The sequence below is a fragment of the Tachysurus vachellii genome, chromosome 11 (genome assembly GCF_030014155.1).
Source record: "Tachysurus vachellii isolate PV-2020 chromosome 11, HZAU_Pvac_v1, whole genome shotgun sequence".
Taxonomy (NCBI): Eukaryota; Metazoa; Chordata; class Actinopteri; order Siluriformes; family Bagridae; genus Tachysurus; species Tachysurus vachellii.
Genome location: NC_083470.1, coordinates 22062509 through 22081730, shown reverse-complemented (window position 1 = coordinate 22081730; position 19222 = coordinate 22062509). Strand labels below are relative to the sequence as shown.

Sequence of the window (19222 nt, the reverse complement as noted above, 5' to 3'; positions counted from 1 at the left end):
AGAGACAGAGAGAGAGAGTGCTATGTGAGAATGAGCTGCAAATAGGTAGATATTAAAATGACTACATCCATCCACAAAGGATTCCTTATCTCAATACCGATCTGAGCAAAGGTTCAAGTCTCCATAATGTTGCAGACATGTTTTTTCCTTCTGAGCTTTCACACATGGTTTCTTACACCGTGCAGACGAAGTGTAAGCGTTACTTTTTTTTTCTTTTTTTTTGCAAAATGAATCACAACAAGCGCAAAGAAAGCATGGATACCAAAACATACAAAGCCTGTCTCTAGGCAGCATCAGGGTTAACAGGATTACATGGTTGTGAGTTTAAAATTCCTTCAGTTTACCAAATCTTCTGTTATGAACAAACATGCTGGGAACTGGACACGTGTAGCATGTGGGGATTATGTGAATGATTCAGAGTTTTTAATAAGAATCAGGTGAAGGAATTCATTGATTGGTAGTAAACTGAATAAATCAGCTGAACTGCAAACTCTACAATTTATGTCAAAAGATTTCAATTGAATATTTGTTAAACTGAATGAATCAGGTAATCTGAAATTGTTAAACTTAGTGAATTGTATGAAACAATTAAAGACTGGTTACAATTTGTGAATCAGTGAAACGATTCAGTGAAGCTTTGCTAAACTGAGTGAACTGCTTGAACAGATTAACTAAAGATTAAAGATCTAAAGACAAAAGATTAAAGATAAATTTTGTGAATCAGATGAATCGAGTCACTGAAGACTTGTTAAATTGGGTGAATCGCCTGAACTGAATAACTAAAGATGGGGTAAAATTTGTGAATCAGGTGAACCGATTCACTGAAGTGTTGTTAAACTGACCGAATGAAATGAAACTGATGAACTGATTCTCATATTACAGTATGAACACGTAAATGTTGTACTCTAAATCTAAATATAACTGAAAAATGGCTGTAGAATAAAAATGAATTGTTAATATTTAGAAAAAAATGTATTAAAAAAAAAAGCCCAACAAATTGTATCTGCATGAGCAAAATTAAAATTGTTGAAAGTGTTACTGAAATTTTCATCCATCTGCATCCTTCAGTATCTTCCAGCCAATAAAGAACACTTATGTAATGCTCACCAAATTATTTATTTATCATTTTTTTACATAAGTATTAAAAAACTCTTTTTCTTTCAACAGTGTTATGTAAATAAATTTGACCCAAACTGAACTCTATATCATTTCAGTCCATAGCGTTCAAAGCTACTTTAAGCGTATGAGAATGTATGAGAATGATTTCTTTCTACGAACTCCGCTGGACATCTGTGCACCCTGCAGTCTGTGATTCATACTTTGTGGGAATGAATCATTTTTCGAGTGCAAGCGATGACGCTTGTTTCTATGACAACGGTGCATGTGGTGGGCAGGCAGGACCACCCCCCAACACACACACACACGCTTCGAGACAGGAGCGCACTCTGAAAGGCTGCCGGAAGTTGCAGCTCAGTGATAACAGTTTTCAGAGACGTGACTCACTTGCAAGCTGAATTCGCCGCTTAAACCACCAATTAAACCACGTTAAACACACAAATCTTTCACAGACCACAGGAAGACATGCCAAAATCACAAAAAAGCAAACACATGCTGCTTTATTTCTCCTTGGGTTCTGGAGGAATTAGTATGAGTTTGGAATAATCAATGCCGTGATCCAAATACTCGTGAACCACAAGCAATAAACTTTTAGGCTGCAGTACAAATAATGCACATTAATATGGACATCGTGAAAGAAGCAGGACAATAGAAACACTTTGGAATATTTTTCCAGTACATTCTGGCATGTTTGATGTCTGAATTCTGCACTGTAAATATATTATGCCATTTACTGTATATTATAGTTACGGTTTTATCATTATACTGAGAACTCCCGTCCATCTTCTGTACTACTTATCATACACTGGGAGTAGGAAACCTGGAGTCTATCCCATGGCACCCGGGGCACAAGGTGGGGGACACCCTGGAAGGGATGGGTATATATTGCAGGGCACAATCATGTGCACACACACTCACACGCTACGGACAATGAAGAGATGCCAGTCAGCCTACAGCACATGTCTTTTGACTGGAAGAGGAAACCAACAGGGAGAAAACCACAGGAACAAACATGCAGACTCCACACACACACACACACACACACACACACACACACACAGAGTTTTTCAAAATTTGTGATGAAGTATGAGTATTTTGTGTTTTTTTGTGGAATTGGTGAAATTGCAAGCACAAGATTCTTCTTTTAATCTCCTACCAGTGAAGACAAATATGTTCGATGCGGGTCATTACAAAACTGTAAAAAAATCTGCGGCAATTGTGGAAAATTGTAAAAGTGAAAAAAAAAGTGTGTAGAAATATTTCAAGATATTTTGCTTTTTAACAATCAAAGACAACCTAAAGTTCATCATTTTGCTAAATAATTTCCATTTAGCCTTTTTTTTTAAAAAAAAAAAATACATTTAACATTTCTTCAATTGTTTTTAAAAACGATTCATTTAATAATAATTATTTTGTTAATTATTTTATTTTTATAGATCACAATTAAAAGTTTGAGGCAACTTTAGAGTTTTTGTTTTTAATACCGTGATAATCCCAGCCGAGATAAATCAGACGTCTGCATAGATGAACTATTGCTAATGATGCGGATGATGATTTTTTTTTTCTTTTGGTTTCCAATGGAATTCTAGCACAAGCTATAACACATGCAGCGCCAAAGCACAAAGCAGTACATTACACACCAAGTGTTTCCACCGACCTTAGAAAATGTCGGGTCATGAGGTGGCTGGAATCCACCTTGAGATACAGTGTTAAATAAAACACTATGTTGACATAGTGATGATTATATGTGGATTCCTGTCACTACAGATGTATGTAAAAAAAAAAAAAAACATTGTGTGAATGATGTGCTTGTGGAATTGAATCTGTTGTTCAATGTATAAAAACGGCTGTCAAATCTCTCATGCAGCTTTTCTTAAAGGTGGTCATGATGTCCATATAAAAAAAAAAAAAAAAAAGGCAAAAGGAAGTAGGAAGAAATAAGGAAGCAGTGGTCCTGAGAGTGCTGAGCTAGTGAAGAGCTGATCCTTCTGACCTTGACAAGCTCCATTGATTTTCAGACTAAAAAAAAAACCTAAAGAAAACTGATACCTGCTCTTTGAATCATTGATAAGCACAAGGTTGCTGACTCGGACTCTCTCTCTCTCTGTCTCTCTCTGTGTCTCTTCCTGTTTTTCTGTTTTTTTTTCCTTTTGACAGAGAGACCAGCACACCCAGACTTCCTGAACTCGAGAGCTTTGGTTTCACCCTCACCATCTTTCCTCGCTTCCGCTGTGATCCACCTTGTCTCTGCAGTTACAGCAAGGTCAGCATGGAGGAGCTACGCCCTGCAGATCGCCCTTGAGAGACATGCGCAAATACCGTCAAGCAAACCACAGTGTGAAAAAAAAGCCTATTAGGATATCTGAGATATCTAATCCTGCACTTCCATAAAGAGAAAAAGAAAACAACAGGAAACAATCGCAAGCTCGTCCTGCGTTTTCTCTTTTGCATTTTTTTGTATTTTTTTTTTTAAACACAAGTTTTTTAACTTTTATCGTTATATCCACAACCCATGTTTTTACACGAAGGCCAGTTTTAGTAATCCGTTTACAATCCGGATCGAAGCGCAAACTGATCGCATTCACAGCTCAGTCAGAACCGAAAAACAACGTTAATAATATAATAGTTATTCATTCTTTTCATACCAATGACTAGGGGTTTAATGATGTCTATATATCATCATATAGGTAATGATTTGGGTTTTTTTTTTAATCAGCAAAATTTTGATGGAAATGTAAACTTCCAGCAGGAATATTTAGCATTATTTATCCATCTCAAACATTATTTTCCAGACGCACAAGACACAAAATTTAAAAAAAAAAAAAGTAGAAAGTCCTTCAATACGCCTGTATGCCAATCCTTGGCCAATAAAAGCTGCTGCTATGGAGTCCAGACCTTCTACCATCAGTCTGCAGGTCTTGCTATTACAGACTGCACCTTCTCTGGGTTGCTGATTAGAGCAAAAAAAACATTCAAATTTAAATAAAAAATGTAAAAATTTATATCCTCAATTTATTTTTCCTATGTAGCTGCTTTGCAACAATGTCCAGGTTTAAAAGTGATATACAATAAAGCTGGATTGGATTGAAACCTGTATATCAATTGGCAAAAATAGTATATATATATATATATATATATATATATATATATATATATATATATATATATATATATATATGTTAATGTACTAGATTGATGATTATCTCCTACAGACATATATATATATATATACATGTATATATATATATGTGTGTGCGTGTGTGTGTGTGTGTGTGTGTGTATGTATATATATATATACATATATATAGATGATTATCTCCTAGAGGTCAAGTTTAAAAAGCTCATCAAACCCTGATGAATTTAAAATACGAACGATTTTCCCTACACGAGTTAAATACCCATTGCAGCTTGTGAAAACCAGCACCTTCTAGTACGTAAACGTCAGTAGAAAGCCCACAGGTGGCCCGAAAGCAAAAGAGAAGCGCACGGCTCTCTGAGATGAGCCGCTTAAAGAAAGAATCGAAGGAAGTGTTAAGCAATTAGTAGAGCACAGAGAACACGATGAGGAACAGCCTCCCACTTCATCCCTCCTATTGAAGCGTCTCTGAAGCTTTCATCCCTTAAGGACCCGCTTCCAAACCCAGCACAATGTCTCCTGTCCAAAGCCGGGACTCTTTAACGAAGGCCTGGCGGAGACGAGTGCTTACCTTTAATTCCAAACTTTGAATTGCGGCCAAACTTGAGGACGATGAGCATCAGGACAAAGCCGGTGAATGTGATGGCGGCGATTCCCACGACCACGTACACCTACGGAAGGGAACAGAGGGTATATAGACGACGTTCCCACACTTTTCCCTTCCACCCCAACACACACACACACTAATAAACACTAATAAACACTGAATATCAAACACCACAAACTCTGTGATTTTTTAGAAAAACACTCACAGCAACTCGATCCTCAGGTGGCTCAAGAGGCGTGTCATCTGCGTAGAGAAAATAAATAATGACAATAAGCAAATATCCACTTGATGGGATTGTACTGTATGTCATTTTTCTTTCTTTGTTTTGAAAAAACAACAACTTTAACATTAATGAATGACACTCATCAGTGGTGTCGTGCTTTGTGTGTGTACCTGTAGTGGGGTCTTGAAAGGATGCAGGGTTAATAAGGAAAATAAAAGGGAAAGGAATATTAAAAAACGAAAAGGCACAGAATTCAATATAAATACAGTACAGTACACAAGACATCGAAATGATATACACAAGACTGTAGAGCAATTGTCGAAGATAAAATACAACTTACCGTAGTAGAGAGAATCTGTGGCTGTTGTGTCTAAATTTTGATGAGAAAAGAAAAAAAAAATTAAGACTTACCTATCATGTTTATTCTAATATGAATCTTTAACATATGTTTAATATAACTGCAAGAATGCATCTCCAGAGTGAATCAGGAGTCATATCACGGTTAAAAAAAAAACGTAATTGCTCTGAAGTATCTAGTAATGAAATCATAGCGAATAAAACAGCTGCTGTGATGTACCACTCTGAAATTTTGTTAATATCATGGCTCAGAGATTAGTCACTATAGTTCTATTAAGGAAATAAGTCTGATTCAGATTCTTGATTCCTGAATCGATTGTTCATGTCTTTATCTTAACTGTAACTCTGGTACATTTGCTGGAAGGTCCAAATTGATTGGTTGATACATTTGGTAGCTCAATAGTTAAGGCTCTGGGATACTGATTAGTCTGATACTGATTAGCTGCTCTTGTCGGGCCCTTGAGTGAGGCCCTTAACCGTCTCTACTCCACAGTGCTGTATCATGACTGACCCTGTATTCTGACCCCGCCGGGATATACGAAGAGAAGAATTTCATCATGCTGTAATGTAATTAATGTAATATTGGAAATGTTACTAGCTGTGACAGAGAACTCACCGTTCCACGGGTTGTGCATAAAGTGGGCGAATACGGATTTGCGGTCCCTGCCGTAAGGGTTGCTAGCCAGCAGCGTGTATTCGCCGTTATTGATGTGTGTGGGGCTGTCGAGCTGCAGGCAGCCATGATACTCGTGCTCAGAGTAATCGTGAATTCGGGTGCTGATGAAGGCCCCCTCAATTAGAGGCTCCTTCCGTAACAGCCAGTGCAGCTTCGGCTGTGGGTTGCCAGATACGCTAAAGGGTATGCACCAGTGGTGGTCGGGGATGGCGTCCATAAGCTTGCTGATTGACGGAGGGACTGGAGGCAACGCGTAAAAGACAAAAGAAACCCATTCATACTTGATTGCATTTTGTTTAGTTTAACTTGAATTACTCAAAACATCTGAATGTTCTCGATCCTGACTGTGAAGTCTGTACAAACTCTATTTCCTCCTCTTTATGTTTTTGCAGAACACATTTTTCAGCTTATCATTAATCATGAAAAACTTATTATTCACATCATCATCTGTCATCAACCGGGTGAAACACTGCTTATTTTTTTCTGGACCGATCCATGATAATGGTATCTGTACCGGTATCATCACATTCCTATTTATTACCATAACATATTGAACTCACAGTGAATGTCAAGGAGCAGCGAGACTTCATTCTCCCCGGCTGTGTTCTCAGCGCTGCACGCGATTTTACATTCGTTGTCAAGGGATGAGAGATCTTTGAGTCTGAGAGTGGACGACTGTCCCGTAGTAACAATCTGGGAGAGAGAGAAAGAGAGAGAGAGAGAGAGAGAGAGAGAGAGAGAGAGGCTACAATGTATATGCAACTTGTTGAAGGGTAATTTGCAGACAGATAACAAGACATGGATTACCTCATGGCTTGAATTAAGTGGGCAGGTGATCCAGTTGAGTTCAGGTGTTGGCATTCCTGAGGCATTACAAGTCAGGGTTATGTTTGAACCTGCCATCAGGGAGACGCTTTTAGGACGGAGACTGACAGTAGGGACAACTGTAGAGAAAAAAGCAAACGAGTTGAGACTATGCTTGACCACAGATAAAAGTGGTGATAATAGTAATAGTGCTGATGACTGGTGAGACGTTGTTGAGGTTAATCAGGTCTTGATGCATGATCACATGCTGACAATCCTGACATCCAAGGTGTCACCAGACACCACTACAAGGGCTATATGGGACTTTCCAGCTCCTTTCTGAGTTCCTTCATTGGAATAAAAATCTCCTGCTATTTCCAAATGGTTTCCACTGAAAGCCATCAAACGGCTGCATAGTCTTTCTGAATATCTTCCACAGTACCTACCTGACCTTGATGAAGTTGTGTACTAATGACTGATGCTGTGTTGCAAGCCAGAGTGAATTAAAACAGCATGTTTGCATTAGTTATTGTCCATTTTTCTTCTTGTCCTAGGACATGGGAACAGAGAGTATTTGGCCACAACCCAGAAGATGCCCATGGAAGAGCGTCATTGCTAAATGTCTCTTTGTTTGTATTCAGGGGGATTCTCTCTCTCTCTCTCTCTCTCTCTCTCTCTCTCTCTCTCTCTCTCTCTCTCTTTATGCTCTCTTAGTCACTTGTTCCCTTTTTCTCTGCCCCTTTAGGCTAGAACTGCTTAAAATAGAAAGCTGTGGATCAATAAGTAGAAGCGTCTTTTTGCCCCCAGTCTGAGGATTATAGCTGAATGCGACCCAACAACCATATACTACATCTCAGATTGGGAATATAAAACATTTTGAATAGCTAGCAGTGGTACAGCAAGATAACCGAACTCATCGCTAATTAGCATAATCATTAAAAAAACATTCGGACAAACACAGACAGCTTTACTTATGAAGCACTACAAGCCAGAGAAATGAGAAAATTCGCACCAAAAATACAACTGAGCTAGAAAAATGCTAGTTATTTCCATATTTCTGCTGTTTGCTAGCTTGTATAAACTAGCATTTTGAGCTTTATTATGCTGAGCTAATCAAGCATGTGTGATTTAAATCCTGGTGGTCTGAGTTAACCTTAATCCCAAACCCCATTGCAGAGAACATTCGGGAACATAACATGCTTCTCGCTAACTGTTTAGCTTCTCCTAATGATTCTGTGTACACTTGAAACAAATAAGAGTCTCTCAGGAGTTCTTTTGGATGGTTAAAGGTTATTACGTTATTTGAAACCATTTTGTGAATGAAAAATCATGTCTTTCATGGTTCTGTAAATGGAAATTTTAAGGGATCCCTGAGAGGAACAAACCAAAAAGTGATCTCTGTGGTTAGAGCAGCAGCTGCCAGCTGTAGATAGTCGACAGAATTCAACAACTGCCCTTAAACTTAGTAAGCAACATTTTACATTACATTTACGGCAAGTGGAAGACACCCTTATACAGAGCGACATACATCTTTATCTCATTTTATACAACAACAATTGAGTGTTAAGGGCCTTGCTCTGGGGCTCAGCAGTGGCAGCTTGGTGGACCTGGGATTCATACTCCTTAACTACACCTTAACACTGAGCTACAACATTCCCCAATTTTCTGCTATTGTTTCAGTACAGAGACAGAAATTCGTGTAAAGTCCTGATAAAATACAAATAAATAAATAAATAAATAAATAAGCCAGATATCATGATAGTAATTTTGTAAAAAAAAAATAATAATAATAATAATAATAAATAAAAAATTAATAGCTGAAAGGAAAATAGAAGATGGATGTAGTTATCAGATTCATAAAAAATATAACAAATAATGCGATAACTAGAGAATTGTCCACAGAAAAAATTTTTAATTCAAAAAGCAGATTTTTGGATCTAAACAATTCTAATAGAAATCCTTTAGTGTAAGAGTTTTAGCTGTTTTACAAACAGTAAATCTACAGAAGTCCTAATTGACAGCCAGTTAGTTCCATTTAGCAACCAAGCGCTACAATTTAGCACCAATTTGTGACAAAGTTCTAACATTTAGCAAACGCTTAACACCATTTAGTGACCATGTACTGATTTACTGACAACATGTGTTTTGATATACAGTATTAAGCTCATTCTGATTAAGATATTGTCCAGAAATGAAACGATGGACGAGCTCCTTTTGTCCTGTGGCACCAGATTATTTTGGATAGATACTTTCTCCAGTTAATTCATAATCATCTATCTATCTATCAGTTCTATGCTTATAATTCTTTGTAAGCTGCTTATAATTCCTTGTCTAACAAAGCATCAGGAAGCTGGAATAATGTGATAATTCCTTGATAACTTACAATCGAGGAATTGTTCATTATAACAGCATGTGATGTACTGGATAAAAGCCTTTCTAAGGCGCGAATGTAATATTCGTTATCTTTAAAACTTTAAAACGTTCCTGTTACAGGTAAGATGTAAGACACTATTAACTTCATGTCTGTAATCTGATTTGGAAACAATTCCGGATTCATCCGTACATAAAACAACCTACAGGACTTTAAATGGACAGGAAGCTTGACGAAGTTCTCTTTTATTTTTTTATGTTTTTTTTAGATGTGTTGTAAGATTTCAGATTGAAAAAACGCCAATAATTCGACAGTCCCATTACTCATTTTAAACATTTACAATGCTTTTCATAAAATTTGATAGACAAATTGTGTAAAAAAAAAAGAGTCATATTTGATAGCTATTTTGTTGTCACTATATATTGCTGAATTGCTCCGGAGTTTAAATTGAAAACTCACTTGTTTGAATGTGGCTCACAGAAACATTTTAGCACTCAAATTCCAAAAATCTTCATTAATTACAGCAAAGATTGTGTTGTTAATTAGAAATGTGAACGAATAAGGCAAAAGCGGTTGCGACATCTCGTTCAGGATTCCATGCATTACCTGATTATGAGGCATGAAGGACATTCTCATAACGTGTTATTAGTTTTATGAAACATTTCTATTTATGAATGAAACGACAATCACAGAGAAAGCAAAAACCTGTGAACTTAGATTTGATATAATTTGGTATAAGACAAGCATAAAGCACTGACAGTCTTCATTTGCATTTTTTACAGGATCAGACCAAGAACCTGTGTTTTCGATGGGTTCATTGGTTAAAAAAAAATATTACTTGAATGGAATTTCGATAAATCTGTTCCAGACTTGCAACCAACGTGACCCCATTCCAGTGGGACGTTAACGCACTATTCTGCACATATCTCTTAATCTGTAAACAGTTCACCGAAAACCTGGAATGCTCCTTTTAAATTAAAATAGAGTCGTACCACAGTTGGGCAGAGTGAGCCTGGACAGATGCCTCCTCTTCCCTCCTTCCTCCACACACATGAGCTCGGCTGCCTCCGACTCCTCGCCTCGCCCCTGCTTCATCCACATGTTCTCACAAGAGCACTGCAGCGGGTTTCCTGAGAGCAGCCTGAAAAACACACCGTCCATGCGAGGATACAAAGATTTTATTCACAAATACACACATGAAGAGACACTTTTCAATCATTTGACAAATCTGGCAGGCTTTTAAACCCCAGAGGATGCGGGTAGATTCTGGAAAACCATCAAAAGTAATCAGAATTGGGTTTTTTTTTGCCAGTGATATATTTGGACATGAAAAGCAAAAATGCATTTTATCAAAATTTTGTTTCTTTACACTCTAACCTTGCCTTGGCTTACCGCTTGTAAAGGTGTTGAGGAAAATAAGGAGCCAGTTTAAAACCGTCTGCATTAAGATGTCTAGCTAAAAGTGATGTCCGCACGCAGAGATTTTTGCAAGTTGGTGGATAGCTACGTGCCAGACCAAATTAGCCAGAAGCCTAATCAATTCCATTTGTAAGCAGATACCGGCTATGAGAACGCCCGTTAAGGTCCTGCGCCATCACGTCCTCATCAAAACAGAGAAGAGCACTTACAGAAGAATTTTAAATTGCTTTAATGACTTAATGAAAAGACATTAATCACAAGACATTTAGTCAACAGAACAGAACCGAATGAACGAATCGAATCACCGTGAATCCCATCTAACTAAAGGTGATGAGAGAGACGGAGACTGATGTGGCTGAGGCGAATAATCAATGTGTGGACTTATTTCCTGTTGCCAAATTCGAATTCTTCGAATTTCGCCAGTAATGTCGCTTCCCACAAGTACGTTAGGTTAGAATTGTAAAGGAAAACAGAATTGGATTGAAGTCTTGAAATGAAATAACTCGTGAGAACTTTGACATAAGGGGGGCACGGTGGATTAGTGGTTAGCACGTTCGCCGCACACCTCCAGGGTTGGGGGTTCGATTCCCGCCTCCACCTTGTGTGTGTGGAGTTTGCATGTTCTCCCCGTGCCTCGGGGGTTTCCTCCGGGTGCTCCGGTTTCCTCCCCCGGTCCAAAGACATGCATGGTAGGTTGATTGGCATCTCTGGAAAATTGTCCCTAGTGTGTGATTGCGTGAGTGAATGTGTGTGTGTGTGCCCTGCGATGGGTTGGCACTCCGTTCAGGGTGTATCCTGCCTTGATGCCCGATGACGCCTGAGATAGGCACAGGCTCCCCGTGACCCGAGGTAGTTCGGATAAGCGGTAGAAGATGAATGAATGAATGAATGAATGAACTTTGACATACTAGTTAAAGATAAAGATTTAGTAGTTTGGTATTTTTTAGAGCTATACACTCACCGGCCGATTTATTAGGAACACCTGGGGAAGCCTGCACGTTGTTACGCTTGATTGGTAATCAGCCAATCATGTGGCAGCCAAACAATGCAAAAAACAAACAAACATGCAGATATGGATCAAGAGCTTCAGTTCATATTCACATCAAATATCAAAATGAAGTGTGATCTCTTTGATTGGTGCCAGATGGGCTGGATTTGGGTATTTCAGAAACTATAGATCATCTGGGAATTTCACACAAAGCAATCTCTAGAGAAAAGGAAAAAAAAACATTGTGCTTGGATGGTCAGCAGGCTGAAACACCTTGCTGATGAAAGAGGTCAGAGGAGAATCACCAGACAGGTTAATGCTGACAGGAAGTCTACAGGAACTCAAATAATCACTATTTACTGCCATGGTGTAAGAAAAGTATCTCAGAACGCACAACATATCAAACACTGAGATGGATGATCTCAGGTTCCGTTATCCAGTTCAGGTAAGCCTTGTTCTTGCTGTTGTAGCTCAACCATCTCAAGGATTTAATGTGATGATTGTTGTGTGTGCGAATCCCAGGAAATCAGCAGTTTCTCAAGTACTCAAGCATCCACACCACAAGTCCCATAGATGACACTTTTTCTTCATTCTGATGTTCACCGTGAATATGAACTGAAGCTGTTGACTTACGCTACCGTTCAAAAATTTGGGGTCACTTGGAAATTTTCCCCGGTGCCTCCCACTCATTTTTCTGAACTTGTTGGAACCAGTTTGCACTGTTCTATGATGGGACTAGTTCTCAACATGGTAAGATAATTTCTTACCGTAAAAAGAAAGAAAGATCTTCACCATTAAGTTCTTTCTTTTTGCCCATTTTGAGTCTGTAAACAAACCCACAGCTCCTGATGCTCCAGATAATAAACTAACCTAAAGAAGGCAACTTTTACAGCCCCCTTAATCTGTATAAATGTTTTCAGTGGTTCTAGCAGGATTGCAAAAGGTTTTCTAATAATCGTTTAGTTTTATAAAATTATTAACTTGGATTAACAATCATAACATGAGACTGAAACAGAGCGACAATGTAGATCTTTCTTTAAAAACCATCTGGTTAATTTTAGGTTTCTGAACTGGATAAAAATGGGTTTTTCTTTGGAAAACAAGGAAATTTCCAAGCGATCCCAAACTTTAGTGGTTTAATCATGTGTGCGCTGGTGCCACACGATTGGATGATCACATAACTGCGTGAATGGACTTGCAGGTCCTTAACAGAGTGGACAGCGAGTGTATGTAGCATAAATTATCACATATATCTGACCACGGAAAGGGTTTTCCCAGACCACCAACACATATATTATTGATATGACTCACAAGTAGGAAATGTTCAGATGGTGAACAGTCTTCCAGGACAGCGATGACAGATTGTTATCCTTCAGGTTCCTGCACATGACAGTTACAATCATCATTTTGAAATCATTCATCACGAGTTCATTCCTGTAGCTTGTTTTTGCCCAAATACTTAAAAGTAGAAGCATGTAATTATTAAACATAGTGATGAAAATATATTGCACTTACAGGTATTGCAGTTTGGCGTTGTTCTGAAACGCCTGCCGCGACACATACGTCAGCCTCGTGTTGGTCACCGTCCTGTTAAAGGAAAACAGCGATTAAGATAATGTCAAGCTACAGTATATAGACATGTCGAGCTCGAGCTCAAGTAATCTCAAGCAGTCTGAACTACTTACAGATTTCTGAGGTTGCGGTAGAAGGTCAGGTCTTTATCGTTGATGGAGGAGAAGCTGCTCTGGTTAGCAATATATCTGTCAATTAGAGCAGAAAAAAACAAAAAAGACAAATGTGCGTGAACATCATGAACAAAAGACTACATCGCCGTTGCCATCTGCCTCCATCAGACTTCTTGAGGAATTCACGCCTGATAGCGTTAATGCTGCCTTGAACTTTAAAGAAGAATGACTAGAACAACTTTTTTATTTAGATATTATAATATAATATATTACATATGTAGATATATTCGATTATGGAAATATCTAAAATATTAGATATGTGGATTGTTTAAAGATAAGGTTAAATCCGCAAGAATATCTAAAGGCTTATAGTGTAAATGGTTTTACATGATTCAATATGTATTAATATGCATTGATAAAAAATGCAATGCTTTATATATATATATATATATATATATATATATATATATATATATATATATATATATATAAATAAACACCTGCTGATATTTATTCCAATCGGCAACCCTCAAATTTATATCCATCACTGACAGGAGTATAACCCTATGTGGTCTCATGCTGGGAGATACTTTTCAGCTCAGTGTTGTTGAAAAGAGTGTTTATTTGAGTTATCATATCCTCCCTGTCGGATAAAATCAGCCTGAATGACCACTTCTGATCCCTGTCATCAAAGATTCTGACAAATCAACATGGCGTTTCTTCCCACAGAACTGCGTAAACTCTTGAGAGCATCATGTGGGGAAAATCCCAGGAGATCAGCAGTTTCTGAGACACTCAAACCAGCCCATCTGGCACTAACAACCATCTCACAGTCACAGTCACTGACATCTCATTTTTTTCTTTTCTGATATTGTATGTGAACATAACTGCAGCTCTTGCTACAATATATGAGGTGTACATGCATTAAATGAATACTAACATGGATTTTGGTGTGTGTGTGTGTACTTTTTATCATTTTTTTATTATTTATTACTTTTTATATCACTTTTTATTAGTTTTTTACTTATGTTTGTTACATTTTTACTCCATCTTTTATTTTATCATTGTGCATGCCATTAAAAAAAATTCTTTTATTACTGCATATATTTTTTCATTTAATTTTCATGACTTTCTTGTATAGCACTTTGGCCTATCATGAAAAATGCTCTAATTGAAAATTCAATATAATTATGCATATAATAAAGGAATCATATTATTATTATTATTATTATTATTATTATTATTATTATTATTATTATTATTATTATTATTATTATTATTATGAAAGAGTTTTTCATAGTAAATCTACTAGTAAATTTACCTCCAAACTATGATCTAATTTAACATTTACAGGGTTTTTCCAGTGTGATAAAAAAATCCTCCTGCATTATTTTATCCCAGATGTTTTGTTTCTTGATCATGCAAAAGTCTCACTTTAACACCTTGCAAATAAACACTATTCAGAAGATGCACACTGCACGACACCATTAAACATCTCTTGATTGCTTTACACAATGCCTTGCCAACTGTACGATCATTGATGTGATACACTGTGCATTAATTAAACCTCCTGCATTTTTGTGGTTTCCTTTGATAACCGGTCAACGAGGTCAACTTGCCTTTGCTGTGGTTTCTTTTAATGTTGTTAAATTGGCCTCTTGATTTGGTGACTGGGTGAAATGTTAATCAAATAAGCAGGAAAAATTTTACAATAATAATAATAATAATAATAATAATAATAATAATAATAATTAAACACTAGAGAGTATCGGGGGGTCAGTGCATCTTTCTTAACTGCACTGTCCTCAATCCACGAACCAGCAGAAAGTTAAGCCGATCTAAATAGTTTCAATTTGCATTCTATATAAAGAATTAGAGCCAAACTTCATATAACTGTAACACAGAGCCTGCAATACATGCTCAACAAAGTTTTTCAAATTAACACCGTATTACATTTTTAAAATGAATTGACGTTGTAACAGTTTCACAACTGAATCCATTTCATTTTATTCTCGCTCACACATTAAAATCCAATGCTTCAGAATTTATTCACTTTTTTGTTTTGCATTACTTAACACTTTGCCTCGTTCTATAAGCCGTAATGCATTCGACTGACATTCCTGACGCATTATTTGATTAGGATCTTAAACGCTGTACACTTAATCGTACATCCACTGCATATGAATCAACATTAAGCAAAAAAACACTCTAATGATAACCAACCCAGAATCTAGCTTTCATCAGCTGATGAACAATGAATTTAAGCATGTATATGTGTAGGCTGCATGTAAATAAAAAAATGAAGTCAACACTATTGGTGTGTATTTGATGCGTACAAGTTTTTGCACAATGTGATACATAGTTTATAAATATATTTTATCTAATATTTATTTTTACGTTAATATTTTTAATTTTATATATATATATATATGTAATATATATATATATATATATATATATATATATATATATATATATATATATATATATATATACATATATAATGTAACATTGTACCAATGACTCAAACATTGCAGGTAATAATTTCCACAACAGAAGTGGAAGTGTGTGTGTGTGTGTGTGTGTGTGTGGTTCAATTCAGTGCTGAGTTGATACTACGGTGTTTTTAGTTGAAGCTTTTATAATCAATTAAATATAATATCACAGTAAATCCTTGTGCACCACATCCAGATTTTCTGTCATATGCTTGATGGGTGTTTGGGAGCAGCACTTTTATTATAACATGCCAACCAAAAAAAAACTCTTTCACCTTCCTAAGCTCTTAACATTGTGTTGCAAAAATATCTTCTGCGTATTTCTTTACCAACACAGTCAGTTAATACAGAAATGCCCGACTGTCACGTATGTCACCCACAAGCAGTAAAGGCATGTCTAACTGACTTCCCTGCTTGTCCTTGGTGATACAAACACAAGTGATGAATGAACAACACGCTGTGTTGAAGTGTGCGGTTATTTTTGTTCTTGTCCCTCACATACCTCGGTGTTGGTTCAAGCTCAGGTACGATTTATATGCACATAAAGAAAAGCTGCGCTCTCACATGTCGGTGATGTTCTCCATCTCAGGCTCGCTGAGCGCAGGGAAAGCCGCAATGCCGCGCTCGGTGTCGGCGCAGTAAATTCTAAAGCCCGTGCACATGCAGGCGGCGGGACACGACTCCGCGGGCCTCCACAGCGCGAGCGCCACAACGACGCACACCAGCCGCCAGCCCGCCATGCCGAAACCGGAGCCCGGGCGCAGCAGCTTCATCCCCGCTTCTGCGACGCCAGATTTATTAAGGATTGTCCTCACGCGCCACTTGTTGTCTGTGCGCTTCTTTATACGTATTGCTCTTGTTGTTGGTTTTAAATCCTTTTATAATCCTTTTTCTGCGTTCTTGAAGTGCGTTTCTTTCTAGCTATTCCCGTGTCTGGAATATTCTGACCTCCCGCAAGCTTGGTAGCGCGCTGAGGTGCTCGTCTGAACGATAGACAGACCAGACGTGTAGCGCGCGCGTCCAGAAGAAGCGCCGCTCGTCGGAGTAGCGGATGCGCGAGCGCGACGAAAGTGGGAGGAGCGCCGGTGCGCGGAGGAGACGAAGGACCAGCATCATATACACGAATGATGGATACTGGACAGCGCGTTACGTAGTGGAAACGCTACGATGTTGTTGGTCGTGAGAGCTAAAAGTTATGTAAACATGTACACTTACAAAGTCAACTGCATTGCACCGGTTTAGCTTATTCATGTGTTCATCTTCAGGATGAGGATGTGAGTCGTAGTGAATCCAGAGGTCATCCCTGGGAGACTAGGTGTGAAGTGGGAACGCCAAGGCACGATAAGATTGACACAGAATCTGCCATGCATTTGGATGCTTAAGTGAAACCAGACAACCCTGATGAAACTGGCATCTGGTAGACGCCAATATTTATCTCATTTATACAGCTGAGCATTTAAGGGTTAAGTGCCTTAGTCAAGGGCCCAACAGGGGCAACATGGGGGTCCTGGGAATGTAACACTCAACCTTCCAATCATTAGCGCAATGCCTTAACCCGCAGTGATACCACTTTCCTTGGAAACCCACATGGACACATGAAATTGCACACAGTCAGGATCTTAGAACAGGATCAGAGATGCTCTTGTGGTGACGTGTCAAGCCAGTTTAGGACATGTTCAAGTCAAAACCTGAATTAATGAGTACATACAGATACTCCTGGGGCATTTTATTTTTACCGGCTTCACTTTGCCCCCTTACAGCACAGGTATTGGACAGGGCTTGGAAACTGACAAACGTATTTGAGTTGGTATTTACAGGCCTCATGTTACATAATTTTTCATTAGCAAATTCCATTACAGTCATTCATTTTATGAATCAACATGTTTTTTTGTTTTTTTTTGTTTTGTAAAATTTCTCTGAGGAAAAATATCATTCTAAATCTCAGGGGAGATTAAAATAAAAAATGCAAACCTCAAAAAAATAGAGATTTTATGTCAAATATGTGTAAACAATTACCAGGTTTCAAAACGATATGATGCTGTGTTTAGCAAATGCGTGAAAAAAAAACTTAAACTGAAGCTGGAACAAGACTGAACAAGTCTGGAGATGTGACTGTGTTTTGTAATAATGATCCATTGAGTTTGTCTAGCATCTTAAAACAAAAGTCAGAATGGTTCACGTACAATTTACAGTAAAAAATGGGTATGATTTGACTCGGTTTGCTTTGTTAAATCTAAAGATACCAGGTCTATGATTTTAGGACAAATTATAAGCAAAAATAGCAATTCTTTATATCTTGTGACCAGAACTGCTCATGTATTCCTTGGGTCATGATTGTTATTTCTCTCGTTGACACATTGTACACTAAAAGGTTTGTTCTATGAACAACTTTTAAATACATTTTGGTTCGTCTTCATTTTGAACACGATTTGACCAAAATTTGGTGAAGATCCGAGTAACCGTTTAGGAAAAGTTAACAACAATCTGGAAGTTTTTCACTTGAGTCGCTTAATTTCAAATGTGGCCCTCTGGTTTATTTTCCCATATCATTCATTAATTTTTATGTGACTTCTTGTAAACAACATGCACAACTGTTTTATTTAGTCCCTCTATCTCATATTTACATTTACAGCATTTAGCAGACGACCTTATCCAGCCCATAGAACCGTACGTAGGAAAGTTTTATAATTTGGCACACATGTAGAGGCCAGTCTTAGAAGTTACTATAGCAACTTTGGTGTGTCTAGCTCAAACCCTCTAGTGCCATCAACAGTCCAAAAATCCAATTATGTTCATGTTCATAACTGCTAGAGGCCTAGAGACAAAATTCTCAGAATCAGAATACAGCAAAAAGAAGACTGGGCATCTGTCTGTCTCTCTCTCTCTCTCTGTCTGTCTGTCTGTCTGTCTCTCTCGCTCTGTCTGTCTGTCTGTCTGTTCATGGTAAACATTTGAACACACAGCGCCTGAGCTGTCACTTCCTGTAAACCCACAGCGTCACAGAGCTCTGTTTCTGCTTTCAGGGGAACTTGTGAGGTTTGGTGCAAATGACCAGCACCACAGTGACACACACACACACACACACACAGACACACACACACACTCACTCACACACACACACACACACTTACACTCACACACTTACACACACACAAACACACTTACACACACTTACACACACTTACACACACACTCACTCACTCACAGACATAATATACAGTAAATGACAGACAAACAGCTTAATACACTGAGCTTGTAAAGTAAACTAATAATAACAAATAATCAAACAATTATGAACTTAAATGTCAGTGATGTTAAATTTTATTCTTCTGTGATTCCAGAAAG

General features: G+C 37.9%; 1 protein-coding gene across 1 annotated transcript in view; it reads right to left on the bottom strand.

The window, feature by feature from the left end:
- ntrk2a (neurotrophic tyrosine kinase, receptor, type 2a) overlaps positions 1 to 16925 on the bottom strand; it is a 46568-nt gene extending 29643 nt beyond the window's left edge. Inside the window, exons 1-12 of the mRNA XM_060881709.1 lie at positions 16442 to 16925; positions 13383 to 13457; positions 13213 to 13284; positions 13009 to 13077; positions 10283 to 10431; positions 6923 to 7059; positions 6676 to 6808; positions 6056 to 6355; positions 5423 to 5452; positions 5253 to 5264; positions 5065 to 5102; positions 4824 to 4923 (exon numbers count right to left, since the gene is read on the bottom strand). Coding sequence (XP_060737692.1) covers positions 4824 to 4923; positions 5065 to 5102; positions 5253 to 5264; positions 5423 to 5452; positions 6056 to 6355; positions 6676 to 6808; positions 6923 to 7059; positions 10283 to 10431; positions 13009 to 13077; positions 13213 to 13284; positions 13383 to 13457; positions 16442 to 16650 — 1324 coding nt within the window. The 5' untranslated portion in view covers positions 16651 to 16925. The remainder of the gene's footprint in view (positions 1 to 4823; positions 4924 to 5064; positions 5103 to 5252; positions 5265 to 5422; positions 5453 to 6055; positions 6356 to 6675; positions 6809 to 6922; positions 7060 to 10282; positions 10432 to 13008; positions 13078 to 13212; positions 13285 to 13382; positions 13458 to 16441) is intronic.
- Between the last annotated feature and the right edge of the window lie 2297 nt (positions 16926 to 19222).